General features: G+C 40.0%; 1 protein-coding gene across 1 annotated transcript in view; it reads right to left on the bottom strand.

Annotated features, from left to right (window-relative positions):
• Positions 1–15,834, bottom strand: part of LOC129697658 (uncharacterized) — a 141,216-nt gene that overhangs the window by 77,171 nt on the left and 48,211 nt on the right. The window contains exons 6-7 of the mRNA XM_055636369.1: positions 12,881–13,041; positions 6,862–6,974 (exon numbers count right to left, since the gene is read on the bottom strand). Of these exons, the coding sequence (XP_055492344.1) occupies positions 6,862–6,974; positions 12,881–13,041 (274 nt within the window). The remainder of the gene's footprint in view (positions 1–6,861; positions 6,975–12,880; positions 13,042–15,834) is intronic.

The raw sequence follows: 15,834 nt of genomic DNA on the forward strand, positions 1-15,834 counted from the left end.
GTTGGGATCCTTGTTCAGACTGATTGTTGGCGGGGGGGGGGGGGGGGGGGGGGGGAAGGGGGAGAAAGCTTGCAGAGAGGAGATGTGGGACAAAGCATGGCAGGTAATAGGAGGTCACAGGTGAGGGAGGAGGGTTTGATAGGCAGATGATTGCACAGAGATAAAAGCAGGTATGAGAGACGGGTGGAGAGGGGAAAAGTAGGTGCTAGTCCACCTGGGGAACTGGGGAGGGTGTGGGGAGAAAGGGGAGGGGGGTGGGTGGGTGTTGGATATTACCTAAAATTGGTGAATTCATTGTTCACATACCATTGGTTTGTAAGCAACCCAAGGAGAATATGAAGTGCTGTTCCTCCAGTTTGTGTGTTGCCTCACTCTGGCAATGGAGGAGATCCAGGTTAGAAAGGTCAGTAGGGGAATTAAAATATGCAACCGTGAGGATCAAGTGGGCTTTGGCAGACCGAGTGCAAGTGTTCGGTGAAATGATCACCAACGTTTGGTGAAATGATCACCAACGTTTGGTCTCGCTGATGTACAGGAGGTACTTATGGTAGAATGTTTGACAAACTGTTCTTTGTTCACTGTACATTTTATCACAGTGATGTTCATAACACAATCGTTGCAAACACAATGTTCAAAATATGCCAGTGTTCCAGGTAGCAATATTAGCACTCTTACTGATGGGTAGGCAAATTGGATGTTATATATTTCTTCTTACTTTAATCAACTAAAACCGTACAGAGAAAGACATGCATCTAAATACAGTAATTCCACGATTTACAATTTCTTGATTTATGAATTTTGATATTGACTCTTTGGGATACATATCTTTAATTTACAAAGCTATCTTTTGCTATAAGGAACAGGGCACTGTGTCCACTGAGAATGCACTGTCCAAAAATGTCCATGGTGTATTTCATCGTGAAATAAATTACAGGAACCTATCTCTTTTGTTGATCGGGGAAAGGCTGCATATCTTTGAGGATGAGGATGACTTGCCTGCTTTCCAATTCTGTGCTCACAGTGATGACCTAAGGGTCATTGCTGTTTGTGTATTTTTCCTATGCGCACATTTCCTTTTACAGCTCTGTAATACCAATGGGTCTGGAGTCCTGGCTGCCACAGCCAGGCTGCAAAGTTACAGGTCGCAAGCAGCAACTAAACCTCAGACAATTCAGACACAAGGAACTGCAGTTGGTGGTTTACAAATAAAAACCAAAGTTCTGGAGTAACTCAGCGGGTCAGGCAGCATATCTGGAAGACATAGATGGGTAATGCCAAGTCAAGAATCCCTTCTTTAGACTTCATGCCACCTGACCGATGAGTTACTCCAGCACTTTGCTTCCCCCCCCACACAAGGCACCCTGCTACATCCAACGACTGCTGATATAAGCATTAGGACTATTTATAAAACTCAGATAATACGATAATTTTTAAAACAGTTCAAAGATGTAAATAATATGAAAAATTCAATATATTTATCTAAAATACCATAACCCACTATAAATTAGTTAAAATTAAAAGAAAATAAAGAAAAAAACAAACCAACCACATGTTTTTAATTATTGTTGAAGGATGAATAAGGCAAGCTACCGAATTATAAAGGGCTGAATGCAAATGTGTTTGGCACTGCTGCATAAGTGGCATGTCCAGCAGCAGAAGGGTAGATCTAATTCACTTGCATCCGACTCCCAGCTGGTCTCTGATCTAGGCTTTTCATACAGGCATGGGTGGCATGATGATGCAGTTAGGAGCGGTGTGCTCCCCTCCCTCCCTCCCCCCTCCCTCCCCTCCCCACTCCCACACCAGTAGAGACCTAATACTGTTTGTGTGGAATTTTTCTGTGGCCTTGTGCAGTTAACTCTCACCATTCTAAGTTGGTAGGTTAATTGACTGCTCGTATTGCCCCTCGTGCATAGTTGAATTGATGGCAATGTGGGAAGAGTAATGACAACTATTATTAATGGCTGATTAGTGTAAGTGGATAGTTGACAGTCAGTGCATAGTCATTGGGCCGATAGGCCGGTTTCTGTGCTTTCTGACCACGATTCTGGGAAGAGAATGTCACTGGCAGTTCTCCAAAACAACCACTGCCAGTGTAAGTGCATTTCAGTCCAATGAATTACTTCCAAAAACTGTCAGTTGCGATGTCCAAAATATGGCTATTAAAATTGCACACAAAAGTACCCAAACGATCAGTCAAATAGATAACCAGTAAGTTTGTTTTTATTTGCTGATAAATAGAGGATTGGCTGGGATACCAGAGAAAATTCTCTGCTGTTCTTTAAAATAGTGCCATGAATATTTTACAAACACTTAAAAGGAACATAATGTAATATTCTTCCAAAACAGAGCAACTCCCTCAGTTGTGCACATTTAATTTATTGCTCTCAAATCTCAAAAGTGACTTTAGATTAGAATCAACCTTCTGACTCAGAGGTTGTATTACCGTCACAATGGACAGCAATATAATCAAGGTTTCGCACAAAATGATTATTTACGGTTATTTAAGATACAGTAATTATATAGGGCAGAATAGTTTATACACAGAATCAATAATGATTAAATTCTAGCTGTTGAGCTGCAACTGTTGTAATTTGTTTCCAAACTCTTCAGTCACATCCAATTATTAAATACAATCCTTATACAATTCAAGATAATCCTCAGCTTTTCATGTTACAGGTACAATTTTAACCTTTTGCTCACATGAAAATGCACTAAATTAAAACTTAAGCTGGTATCAGAGTACTTGCATTGTGAATTACCAGTATTACAAAGTGGATGGTAGTTTGTATACAAAATCTTTAACTTTGCTTACTACCAAGTTTTGTAATTTAGCTGCGAACTGTGAAGGTAAAATGAAAATAATCTGGTAGCTGCAGCCAATTCTATCAGATAAAAGGGTAAATATTGTTCCAATTATAGAAAGCACTGATCTTCACAATAAAATTAAATAATATTTAACAAAAAATATCCCAACACACTTCAAGAGTCTAAGTGCATTAATATGGTAAGAACTGTTTGTAAAATTAAATGCAATTTTAATTACCAGAATAATGATGCTTCTGGATGTAAAATACCACAGATCCATGGTACTTCTGACTCTACTTCCTGACTTAAAGTCAGCCTTCACATTATTCACCTCTTCCCTTATTAACAGTACTGTAATTATAGTATCATTTACCTGGATAGATCAGTTTACGTCCATAAAAATATTTTTGTAAGAGTCGTTGAATGCTGAAAGAACAAACCTATACTTCGACAATCAACCAAAAAATGCATTTGCAGGCCTAATATTCACCATGTAAACAATAGAGAAAACATGCATTTCTTTGATGCTGCCTCTGCTCGAGTACATTTCAGGTCCCCATTTATATTATTTCTTAAAATATTTAATGGGTTGTACTTTATGACGTGGTGCAATTTAACTGGGTCCTAGCTTCAATATCCTGCCTTGTTAAATTTGATTCAATGATTTTATACTGATGAAATAAATGCATATATTCCTTTCTTTGCTGTGGTAATAAGACCTGACACAGCTAAGGTAATGTTGTTAAGGAACTGAATATCAACCAAATATTCTGGAATTTGTATTAGTTAGTATAGTGATGTAGATATTTTATGTACAGTCACATCATCCAGCATACAATGTTTCTACCATGCCACTTTCCATTTGACCAGTCACCTCAATGACATTCTGTAAATCCAAACAAACCAGAAAACTTAATTAGTTAAGGATGAATGAACACTTCAGAGCAGTCTGATCTAAAATTAGCAGCTCCACTGAAGAGATGAAACGTTCTAAATCTTTCCTAACCGTGCACCTGTCCATGTGTGTTATAAATGGTGTTATAGTACCTGCCTCAACTGCCTCAAAAGCTCCTGTTTTCTACATTCTTCGTGTAAATAGATTATAGATGGTTGACTACAGAGATTGACTTTATTTTATCAAATTTTGGCATGGTGAGTGTGGCAAATCTTATTTTCTTTGTTTTTCCAATTGGGCTGATTTTTAGGCCACTTTGAAGTAAATCATGTGGGGTGGGACTTGAGTGAAATAGAGGCCAGAACAATTGATGAAATGAGGTGTGCTAACCTCCAGAAGCTTCTGGACAAGCCTGACTATATATTAAAAAGATTGGGGTTATGGAGCAAGTTTTCCCATTACTCAGACCTGGTTTAAAAGGTGGGAGGGTGAAGACAGGGTTGCCTGCCAAACACATCCTCCAAAGTTATTGGAATGTTTGGTGTAGATTACCACGGAAGAACTGCCAGGCAGCTGAAGTCCCATTCAATAATTTTAGTGAAATCAATGGCAATGATATATAGAAGATAGATACAAAATGCTGGAGTAACTCAGCGAAACAGGCAGCATATCTGGAGAGAAGGAACAGGACGTTTCAGACTAGTCTGGCGAAGGGTCTTGACCCAAAACGTCACCCATTCCTTTTATCCAGAGATGCTGCCTGTTTCGCTGAGTTACTCCAGCATTTTATGTCTATCTTCTGTATATCAATGCCATTGATTTCATTAAAATTATTGAATGGGACTTAAGCTGCCTGGCAGTTCTGCTGTGGTAATCTCCACCAAATATTCCAATAACTTTGGAGGGTTACTCCAGCATTCTGTGTCTAACTTCAGTTAAAACCAACATCTGCAGTTCCTTCCTATGCATTATATCAGGATACCTGGCTAATGTGTGCTCCCAATCCATTAGGTGCCATTTTCAAAACAAAAAGCAGAGATAAATCGAAAGATTGCTAATGTAACCATATCATAAATAGTTAGATTTTTTTTAACAAGTTCAAGTTCCATTTATTGTGACATGCACCAATTGGTACATTGAGATTTGAGTTACCATACAGAGATACAAATAAAAAAGAACACAATACACAATAGAGTTTAATATGAACATCCCCCACAGCGGAATCAACGTTTCCCCACTGTGAGGGAAGGCAATAAGGTTCAGTCATCGTCCTCTTTGTTCACCCGTGGTCAGGGCTTTTGAACCCTCCGCAGTCGCCACTATGGACGGCCTGATGTTCTGGCCCTCTCGCCGGGATGATTGGAACTCCGACGTCGGAACGGATTGGAACACACTTGCGGCTTGGAGTTTCCGAATCGGCCACTTCCTACCGAAGACCGCGGCTTCCGAAGTCCACAGGCCGAGCTGGATGGAGATCCAACACTGGTGACCCCCAGCAAGGGGTCCCATACCTCCGCGATGTTAAAGTCAGCGCCCCCCGCGGCTAGAAGCTCTGCAGACCACAGCTCCACGGTGTTAATCAGCAGACCCAACACTCCGGAGCTCCAACATGGCGATCCCCGGTAAGGCATAGTCCCGCTCCGCGATGGTAATTCAGTGCTGCGCCGCTGCTGTAGCTCTGGCCGGTCTCCGGCAGGAAAGGCTGCGCCAATCCAGTTGGTAGGCCGCGAGGCGGGGGGGCGAAGATGCGACTCGGAAAAAAGACGCATCTCCGTCCAGGTAAGTGACTGGGAAACGGTGTCCTCCTTATCCCTCCCCCACCCCCACATAAAAAAGACTAAACCATTAAAACATAATTTTAGACACACTAAAAATAACAAAAAGGGTGAAAGGACACACAGCTGCTGGCGAGGCTGCCACACTCAATGGCGCCACCCTAAGGAGAAATGTAATGGAAAACTGAAGAAAATAAAAAAAATACAGCAAAATCTTTCATATTTTTAATGAAAATGTTTGAACTATTTGTAAAGGACCCATTTTTTTGCATTTATGAGATTTATAATATTTATGAGAAAAACGTTGAGCAAGACGCACCAGTTAAAACTGCCCCAAAATGGACAGTGGCCGTAAACTATTCATATGAGTATCAAGGAAGTCACAGTTCAGTACAAAAAAATATGATAGCATTGGTGTGCATTGTCAAATATAGGCTTTATCAGCTTTTTTACATTATAGTTCACATATAATTGTACACTGACCATGCGTATGTTTACCCTCTGTCTACTTAAGAACGGTAATACTCAGATTCCCGCAAAAATATTTTCTTCATAGAGACAGGCTTTTCACAGAACATGAGGAGTTCTGTTGTCCTCACCTTTTGCAATGTTAGTATCAGAATAACATCTTTATTGTTTGGTTAATACTATCGTACTTTGCCAAACTTTAACATACAAGATCTTAAGGATTTCATATTAGAGCATTAGTTCAAACTCAACACCTTAATATAGAAGAATTAAGACTAAAACATTATGATTTAATGCTGCTGTGGGTTAGATTTACTTCCAGTTCCATGATGACGCAAATCTCAAATCTTTATGCTATGCAGGTCTTGCATAAATCATTTGCAGACATCCAGAACCCAATTTGATTGTTTTAGCACAAATTTTTGTTTCATAGGCTGTCTTCTCATAGCAAGCTCAAAAAGTCAAGGTATTAAACTAGACAGGATATGCCTGATGTTAATGGTCATTTTAAAAAAAATGCATGATACATAAAACCGACGATCATTATGATAATAAATAAACAAAAAGGAAATTATCCCAACATAAAACCGACCTTCACTAAGATAATAAACAAAAAGGAAATCATTGCAACACTGTTCATTTTTTGAATAAGCAGCAACATATTACTTCACATCAGCAAGACCGCTGTTTCACCTGTTTCTTCTTACCTCTCATGTTCATACAACACTGTAGTAAAAGGACAAATCTTGTGATAAAGACAAACTTATTACGAACCAATGCACCTCGTACATGCAGCACTCTTGGAATTTCTGCACAGCAGCATCAACATTTACATCACAGTAACTTCAAATGATTGTTTCTGATATTGGCTTACTTATATACTTTGCTTATGATTCATTGGAAATGCAATCTGACCTGGTGATGTAGCTTTGGTGCCCTTGATAATTTCATAAAGGTTAAGTGAGGTTTAAAAGCTCTGCTCTCTCCAATCAAAATGCCATTTGCTTGGAATCTTTTCCTTACAGTCTCTGTGGAATAAGGAGATAAAATTCAGCTAATTCTGGAAAAAGTAGACATCTAATATGCCTCCGAATGTGGCACAGAGCTGTTACACGACATAAAGTAAAGAAACAATCAATAATCTCAGGAAGAATCATATCCATTACTTGGCTAAATAACAGTCTGGCAAGATGTGCATTTCATTCTGTATGTTTGCAAGTGTTTAATAATTGTAACTATTTTCAAAAAGGCAATCGGGGGTGCCGTGCGATGGCTTACTTGCCAATGATCTGTCTCATCTTTTTCCTTCTGTAAAATGTATGTTTTAGTTTCCCTTTAGTTTTGTGTTATGTGGGAGGGGTGGGGGAAACTTTTTTTAATCTCTTTCTTCAACGGAGATGTGACTTTTTCTGTGTCGTATCTCAGTCTGCACTGCGGCCTAACATCGTGGAGCTGGCGGCCTCTTGCTGGGACCTCGGGAGCTCCAGCCGTGGAAGCCTGTGGATTTAAAATTGTGGAGCTTGCGATCCCTTTGCCAGGGATCAGCCTCGGAGCTCCAGCCGCGGGAGTATGCGGACTACAACAACGTGCAGCTCGTGGTCCCTGGTTAGGGACTGACTTCGGGAGCTCCAAGCTGTGGGAGCCTAATACGCCCCGACGTGACGGCTTTGATCACTGTTTGCGGGAGCTTCAATCACCCCGACTGCGGATGGTTCGACTGCCTAGACCGCTGGAGAAAAGGAGGAAAGATAAGACTTTATTGCTTTCCATCACAGTGGGGAAATGGGGAGGAGCCATGTGGTGGATGTATATGTCCAATTTTTATTGTGTGTCTTGTTGCTTTTTTGGCATGACTGTATGGCAAACCAAATTCCTCGTATGTTGCAAAACATACTTGGTTAATAAATTACAATTATGATCATCTGCTGAAGAGCTGTGATAAGAAAATGGCCAAAGTTTTGTCATAGAGTCATACAGTGTGGAATCAGGCCCTTTGGCCCAATTTACCCACACCGGCCAACATGTCCCAGCTACACTAGTCCCACCTGCCTGCGCTTGGTCCATATCCCTCCAAACCTGTCCTATCCATGTACCTCTCCAACTGTTTCTTAAGCGTTGGGATAGTCCCAGCCTCAACTACCTCCTCTGGCAGCTTGTTCCATACACCCACCACCCTTTGTGTGAAAAAGTTACCCCTCAGATTCCTATTAAATCTTTTCCCCTTCACTTTGAACCTATGTCCTCTGGTCCTCGATTCCCCTACTTTGGGCAAGGGATTCAGTGCATCTACCCGATCTATTCCTCTCTTGATTTTATAGATTGGCATTTAAGGAATTGTCAGAAACTTTTTTGTCATCAGAAAGTTTAAAATTAGGCCTTTGACTATTTTTTAATTACATATTAGACTCATTGGAAGTTCCATTCAAATAAATGGAGACATAAGAGACAGTAAATGCTGGAATCATGAGCAAAAACTGCTCAGTGGGTGCGTCAGCTTCTATGGAAGAAAATAGTTCGATGAACTTATATCAGGTCTCCCCTACCGGGAGGAGGTGGCTGATCTAGCACTCTGGTGCCAGGAGAACAGCATCCTCTTGAACATCAAAAAAACGAAGGAGCTGATCATGGACTTTAGGAGGGCACATCATCCGAGGACGTACACTCCATTGAGTATAAATGGGGATCCTGTGGATAGGGTGAACTGTTTTAAATATCTGGGAGTCCACATCTCTGAGGATATGACATGGCCATCACACGCCTCAGCACTGGTGAGTAAGGCAAGGCAGCGCCTTTACCACCTCAGGCAATTGAGGAAATTCAGAGTGTCTCCGAGGATCCTACAGTGCTTCTACGCAGCGGCGGTGGAAAGCATCTTGTCCGGGAACATTACCATCTGGTTCAGGAATTGCTCTGCCAAGGACAAGAAGGCTCTGCAGAGAGTAGTGCGTTCCACTATGGGAACTTCACTCACCCCCCTGCAGGAACTATACAACAGGAGGTGCAACTCCAGAGCAAACAAAATCATGAGAGACCTCTTCCACCCCTGCAACGGACTGTTCCAGCCGCTACGGTCAGGCAAACGTCTCCGTTGCCATGCAGTGAGAACGGAGAGGTTGAGAAGGAGTTTCTTCCCAGAGGCAATTTGGACTGTAAACGCCTTTCTCACCAGGGACTAACTCTACAGAACGTTTTTCCTTCTATTATTTATTATGTAAAATAATATGTGTGTTATGGTTGTGTTTATAATTTGTTTGGTTGTTTTGTTGTTCCGCGAGCATTGCCACTTTCATTTCACTGCACATCTCGTATGTGTATGTGACAAATAAACTTGACTTGACTTGACTAAGCATCCGATGTTCCAGAGAAAATTATCCAAATACTTCTCCTTATAGCCAATACCCCATCATTCAGACAGAAAGTAGTCTTCCCCCTAAGTTGAACATTTGTGGCTATTTTTCTCATTCTCCAGAGTCAAGAACATAGTATGTATTGAAATATTATATTGAGAAAAATAAAAGATTCCTAGCACAATTTGTAGAAGTACATTAGCTATTTTCAATGTCATGGCAAGTATTTATTTAAAAACCAGTCTCACTGGCATTTAAGGGATACTGTGGCGTCGAATTAGCTACTGTATTTCCTACATTACAAGTGTCTACACGTGTCAACAGAATATGCTCGGCTACAATGGAAAACTACGCTGGAAATTTCTGAAAAGGACGTAAGCAGGTACATTCATGCTTTAATGTTATAGTCACTGTAAATTCAAAATATTAATTTTACAATCGAGTCATTTTTAATTGTTATTTTATTCTGTAAGTTATTATTTGGTATTCTATAGCCAGTCTTATTTCCAATGAAATAATCAATACAGTTGACATTCATACAAACTAAGGACAACATTAATATGGGTCGGCTTACAATTGTACCAGGAATAAATATAGCCAAGGACAAGAGTGCATGTCAAATTGCGTCACAGCCAGAATCACGAGAAATTTTAAAGAAATAAATAAATGTCAACTAAAATTAGACATTTCATGAGGGGACAAATCAATGTTAAATGCCAATGCCAAAATAATAAATATCAATCACATTCTATAATTATCATAAAAAATGATATATTTCCATCTGGCTTTCTCCCTTCATGCCTTTTTTTTACCAAAGAACACATTTTCCAAGCAGTCATGTCGGATCTATAACAGTAAATACGTTAAAGTCTTGTTATAAAATAGAGGGGAAGATCAAATACGTAATAGACCAAACATTGGAGAAAATTTGACAGCACTCCCATCATTTCTACTGATCCTATTATCTTCCCTTCAATATATTATGCGGTTGCCAGAGAGCCGAGCAGTGGATCAATTATTCAGCAAATTATTATTTTTATAAAGAACATGATAACAATTTCCTATTTGGATAATTTTTGGGTAGACATGTAGACCTTCCTCGTCTACGTATTTTGATTGCTCATAGCTTCCCCACGGTTATCCAGCAAAATACATGCAACATCTAAGTCTCAAAATTTAGGCTAATGTCATGCGAATGAAAGTAGTCATCTTTAGTATTTTGTTGCATATCCTTTGCATGCAATGACTGCTTGAAGTCTGCGATTCATGGACATCTCCAGTTGCTGGGTGTCTTCTCTGGTGATGCTCTGCCAGGTCTGTATTGCAGCCATCTCTAGCTTATGCTTGTTTTAGAAACATAGAAAATAGGTGCAGGAGTAGGCCATTCGGCTCTTCGAGCCTGCACCGCCATTCAATATGATCATGGCTGATCATCCAACTCAGTATCCTGTACCTGCTTTCTCTCCATACCCCCTGATCCCTTTAGCCACAAGGGCCACATCTAACGCCCTCTTAAATATAGCCAATGAACTGGCCTCAACTACATTCTGTGGCAGAGAATGCCACAGATTCACCACTCTCTGTGTAAAAAATGTTTTTCTCATCTCAGTCCTAAAAGATTTCCCCTTTATCCTTAAACTGTGACCCCTTGTTCTGGACTTCCCCAACATCGGGAACAATCTTCCTGCATCTAGCCTATCCAACCCCTTAAGAATTTTGTAAGTTTCTATAAGATTCCCCGCTCAATCTTCTAAATTCTAGCGAGTACAAGCCGAGTCTATCCAGTCTTTCTTCATATGATAATCCTGACATCCCAGGAATCAGTCTGGTGAACCTTCTCTGTACTCCCTCTATGGCAAGAATGTCCTTTGGGGGCTAGTCCCCTTCAGTTATCTATTCAGCAAAAAAAGGCATGCTGAATTGGGTTCAGATCGGTGAATTGACTTGGCCACTCAAGAAATTACCATGTTTTAGCTTTGAAAAACTCCTTTGTTGCTTTACCAGAGGTGGTATGTTTTGGATCTTGGGCAGTTCCTTCTCTCCGCCATCCTTTGCTCTTGCCATCACTCTGATTTCAGTTAATCTTCATCTCATCTGTCCGCAAGACCTTTTTCCAGAACTGTGGTTGCTCTTTTAAGTATTTCTTCCAGCAGTTCATTGGCTATATTTAAGAGGGAGTTAGATGTGGCCCTTGTGGCTAAGGGGATCAGAGGGTATGGAGAGAAGGCAGGTACGGGATACTGAGTTGGATGATCAGCCATGATCATATTGAATGGCGGTGCAGGCTCGAAGGGCCGAATGGCCTACTCCTGCATCTAATTTCTATGTTTCTATGTCTATGTTTTCTTGGCAAACTGTAACCTGGCCATCCTATTTTTGCGGCTAACCAGTGGTTTGCATCTTGCAGTGTAGCCTCTGTATTTCTGTTCATGACAGTGGTCATTGACAAATCCACACCTGACTCCCGAAGAGTGTTTCTGATCTGTCAGACAGGTGTTTGGGGATATTTCTTTTTTATAGAGAGAATTCTTCTGTCATCAGCTGTGGAGGTCTTCCTTGGCCTGCCAGTCCCTTTGCGATTAGTAAGCTCACCAGTGCTCTCTTTCTATTTAATGATGTTCCAAACAGTTGATTTGGTAAGTCTAAGGTTTGGCTGATGTCTCTAACAGTTTTATTCTTGTTTCTCAGTCTCATAATGGCTTCTTTGACTTTGATTGGCACAACTTTGGTCCTCATGTTGATGGAAACGTCGATGGAAAGACTGGAGGAAAGACTGGGTGCTGAGAGCTCTCTTATATCTGCATTAAGGAGGCATTTAAACACATCTGAGCAATTAAACATCTGTGAAGCCATGAGTCCAAACATTATGGTGCCCAGAAATGGGGGAACTAGGTATAAACACTGCTGTAATTTCTACATGGTGAAACCAAAATGAAAAAACTACCCTTTAGTAAAATCTGACAATGTGCACTTTAACCACACGTGATTTTTTCTATTACAAATCTCAAATTGATGAGTACAGATGCAAAGAAATAAATGATGGATCTTTGACCCAAACATTGTGGAGGGCACTGTACCTGTCTGCTGGATCTGCCCTGTCCCAAGTAGGTATGTACTATGTAGTTTTATCCTGAATTGAGTGTCACCCAGATGAAATTGTGACTGACTTTTTGAAAATGCATACAAAATGCATGTTTGACTGGAAATTAAATAATAGACCTGGAATAATGTTACTGTGTTAATGAACAAAAAAAGGCAAGATATCTGAAACAGCTGGCACCTTCATTATGTGGGAGAACATTCAGATCTCACGGCTTCTTATCTTTAACACAGGCAATATTTTCCCGAAGCACCTGGTCAAAGGTAACAAAAGGCTAAACTGGGAAACCAGATAAAATGTAGTAAAAATGCTGGGAACATCATTCGGGAATGAGTTTATCTAGAAAGCAATTAATTACAAACACTCCCTAGTTCTGAAGAACAAAACATACAGTATTCTAAAATATGTGTGGAATTCTTGCCTGATAAACATTTTTTCATTGATGATATAAATACTTCAGAAAGCATCTCCTAATCAAACTACTTACCAACAATATGGACCAAAGTGGTCAGCTGTTCATTTTGCACTAACTGTGCAAATACCACTTCTCCTCTGAAATCTGCAATCCCGTGAAATCCCAATGCCAACTGTGCTCCCAGGAGGATTTCCTGCACAGGCTTCGTGCATTCTTCAATTGTACTCACTGCTCTACCAGAAAGAAAACCAAACAGCTTCCATAACAAAGGAATGGGTTTGAACTCATTCTACTCTGTTCAACCAATGTGGAAACTTATACTATGGACAAGTATGTCTTATGTTTTCTTTAAATATACCAGGAGTAAATATACTGTACAATTTCAAACAAAATAACATCAAATACACCAAACAGGAATTTGCACACATCTAAATGCAATCCCAAAGCAGGAAAATTGAGTTAAATATTAACTAAGATGTTAGGTCTCTTTTTGATCAAAAAGGGAGAGAAGGATTTACTGTAACTGCACACCAAAGTATGCATTGTGTATACATTTACCATTTAAATGTATCAGAGGTGACCCAACATAACAATTCATGTGGAAACTGGAAATAAGCACAAGAAAATCGGAGATTTATGGTGGAATTCCCATAAGTATTGATCATCTCTGTGGCCACAACCAGATGCCAAAATTGAAAGGCACCCTGTGTGATGTCTATTTTGTCAATGTGACATCTTGGTTACATGTCTTCAAGTGAATGTTGGAGCCCTGAAACAGAGAGCTTCAACATTTAAAAAGGCTGAAAATCAGCACGTCATTTGGGGTAAAGTAAAGCAGCAAACCCACACCATTTACTTCTTTCTTGCATATGAATATTTACATTATATTTCATCGAACCTTCATTTATGCAGATCAGGCTTGCGATGCTTAAAAACCTGTATTTGGAATTTTTTATTTTAAATACTCAATAACATGCAACAAAACACCATAAGAATGGCTGTGTTTCCCACTGTTACAGAAAATCTATTTGCAACATGAATGCACAATTGAAGAATACATGCGTTTGAGAATTGAGGCATGACAATTTATTTTGCTGGTAATTTTTCTTCAGGCAGGGAGTCTGTAATATATCGAGGAGACTTGGGGATGTTGTCATTTTATGTGCAGGGGGCATCAGTTGATTCCATTTTTACAAACATCCATATATCGATTTTTTTTCATGTCAAAAGTACACAAATCACTTGACAAGTAACCATACCTCCACAGTAATGTAATGAATCATGCTGGTGAGGACATTTATTTATTGTCTTCCTCTGCATGGTTACAATGGCACAAAATTAGGATGTCCCACACTCAATGGCTGGTTTCAAAGGGCTTGAAGCTTTGGTAGTTGTTACATTATTTAATACTGTTGCACATGTATCAATGGAACTAATTACTTGCCAATGTTCAAAGCAACTCTCTTCAGAGTCCTCCTGCAATGAAACAGGCAGACTGTGTTCTTAAGAACAATAGTATCTGATTTCTACAGAGAGGTTACTCATAAAGATGTTTTTCTCTAAGACTGGTTCGTTTGAATTTAATAATATTTATGGGGGTTCGACTGAAAGTACTGGGTGTACATAAATCGGATGCCATAAGCCTGGACCCCAATTAAGTTGACATTTCTACGCCTTCAAATCAGGTTGTCCCTTCATGAAATGCAAGGGTAAATCACAGCCTGTTAACTTATGTGCAAACTTTCTAGTTAATAAAAAAAATCAATGGAAATGTGAGCTCTGATGAGGATCCATGGAGGCTCCGAGGATTGGCTCAGCCACCAAGCACGACACCTGGAGGCTGCAGCGAATAGTCCGATCAGCAGAGAAGATTATTGGCTGCAACCTTCCCTCCATTGATGAACTGTACACGGCAAGGGCCAGAAAGCGAGCGGGCAAGATAATCTCTGACCCCTCTCACCCTGGCCACAAACTCTTTGAATCACTTCCCTCTGGAAGGCAACTCCGGACTGTCAAAGCTGCCACAGCCAGACATAAAAACAGTTTTTATCCACGAGTAGTTGCTCTACTCAACAGCCAAAAATCTGTAGCCTCCCTTTGATCTGGTATTTTGTTGGTTCACATGCTTGATCAATGGTGTTTTATCATTAATGTCTTATTATTATTAATGTTTAGTGTTTTCGGAGTCATTCGTAACTGTCACTGTATGTCATGTTGTTACTTGTGGGCGGAGCACCAAGGCAAATTCCTTGTATGTGAATACTTGGCCAATAAACTTACTTAAAATTAAGTGAGTGGGCAACAACTTGGCAGATGTTCAATGTCAGAAAAATGTGACATTATCCACTTCAGCAGAGAAGCCGGGAATTTTTTTTAAATGATAAGTGTTTGGGAAATGTAAATGTTCAAAGGGACCTGGGTGCCCTTGTACATATGTCATTGAGTGCTAATTTGTAGATGCAGCAGAAGATTAGGAAGGCAGATGACACGTTGGCTTTTTTTCCAAGAGTAAAGATGGCTCACTAAAATAATATAGGCCCTGGTGAGACGTCAGGAGTATAATGCATAATTTTGGTTTCCTTATTTATAAAAAGGAGTGCAGCTACAGAGAAAGTGTTGTAAATATTCATAATTCTGGCTCCTGGAATGGCAGGTCTACTAAGCATATAAGGCTTCTATTCTCAATATAGGCTGTGGGTCGAGTTGCTTTTTCGTTTAAGTTCGTGACCCAAATCAAGTAACGACCTGAATTTGACATATTGTGCAAAAATATTATAGAAATCATACCTGAAACTCATCAAGAACAAAACCTGCACATATTTTTAAAATGTGAGAAAAACCTCCAATTTTCCAAGTAATAATTATCTAATCAATGCACGTATGACATTGCGTCGGATGCCAATTGATTAATCACACGCTTTGTTTCATGGTAGCTAGGCAGCAAGCACTCTGGGATCATGGCTGCCTCCTAATTACATCAAAACAATAGCAAGGTTTCGAAGGAATAAAGGTAATGCTAACCTTGC

The sequence above is a fragment of the Leucoraja erinacea genome, chromosome 5 (assembly GCF_028641065.1).
Source record: "Leucoraja erinacea ecotype New England chromosome 5, Leri_hhj_1, whole genome shotgun sequence".
NCBI classification, from domain to species: Eukaryota; Metazoa; Chordata; class Chondrichthyes; order Rajiformes; family Rajidae; genus Leucoraja; species Leucoraja erinaceus.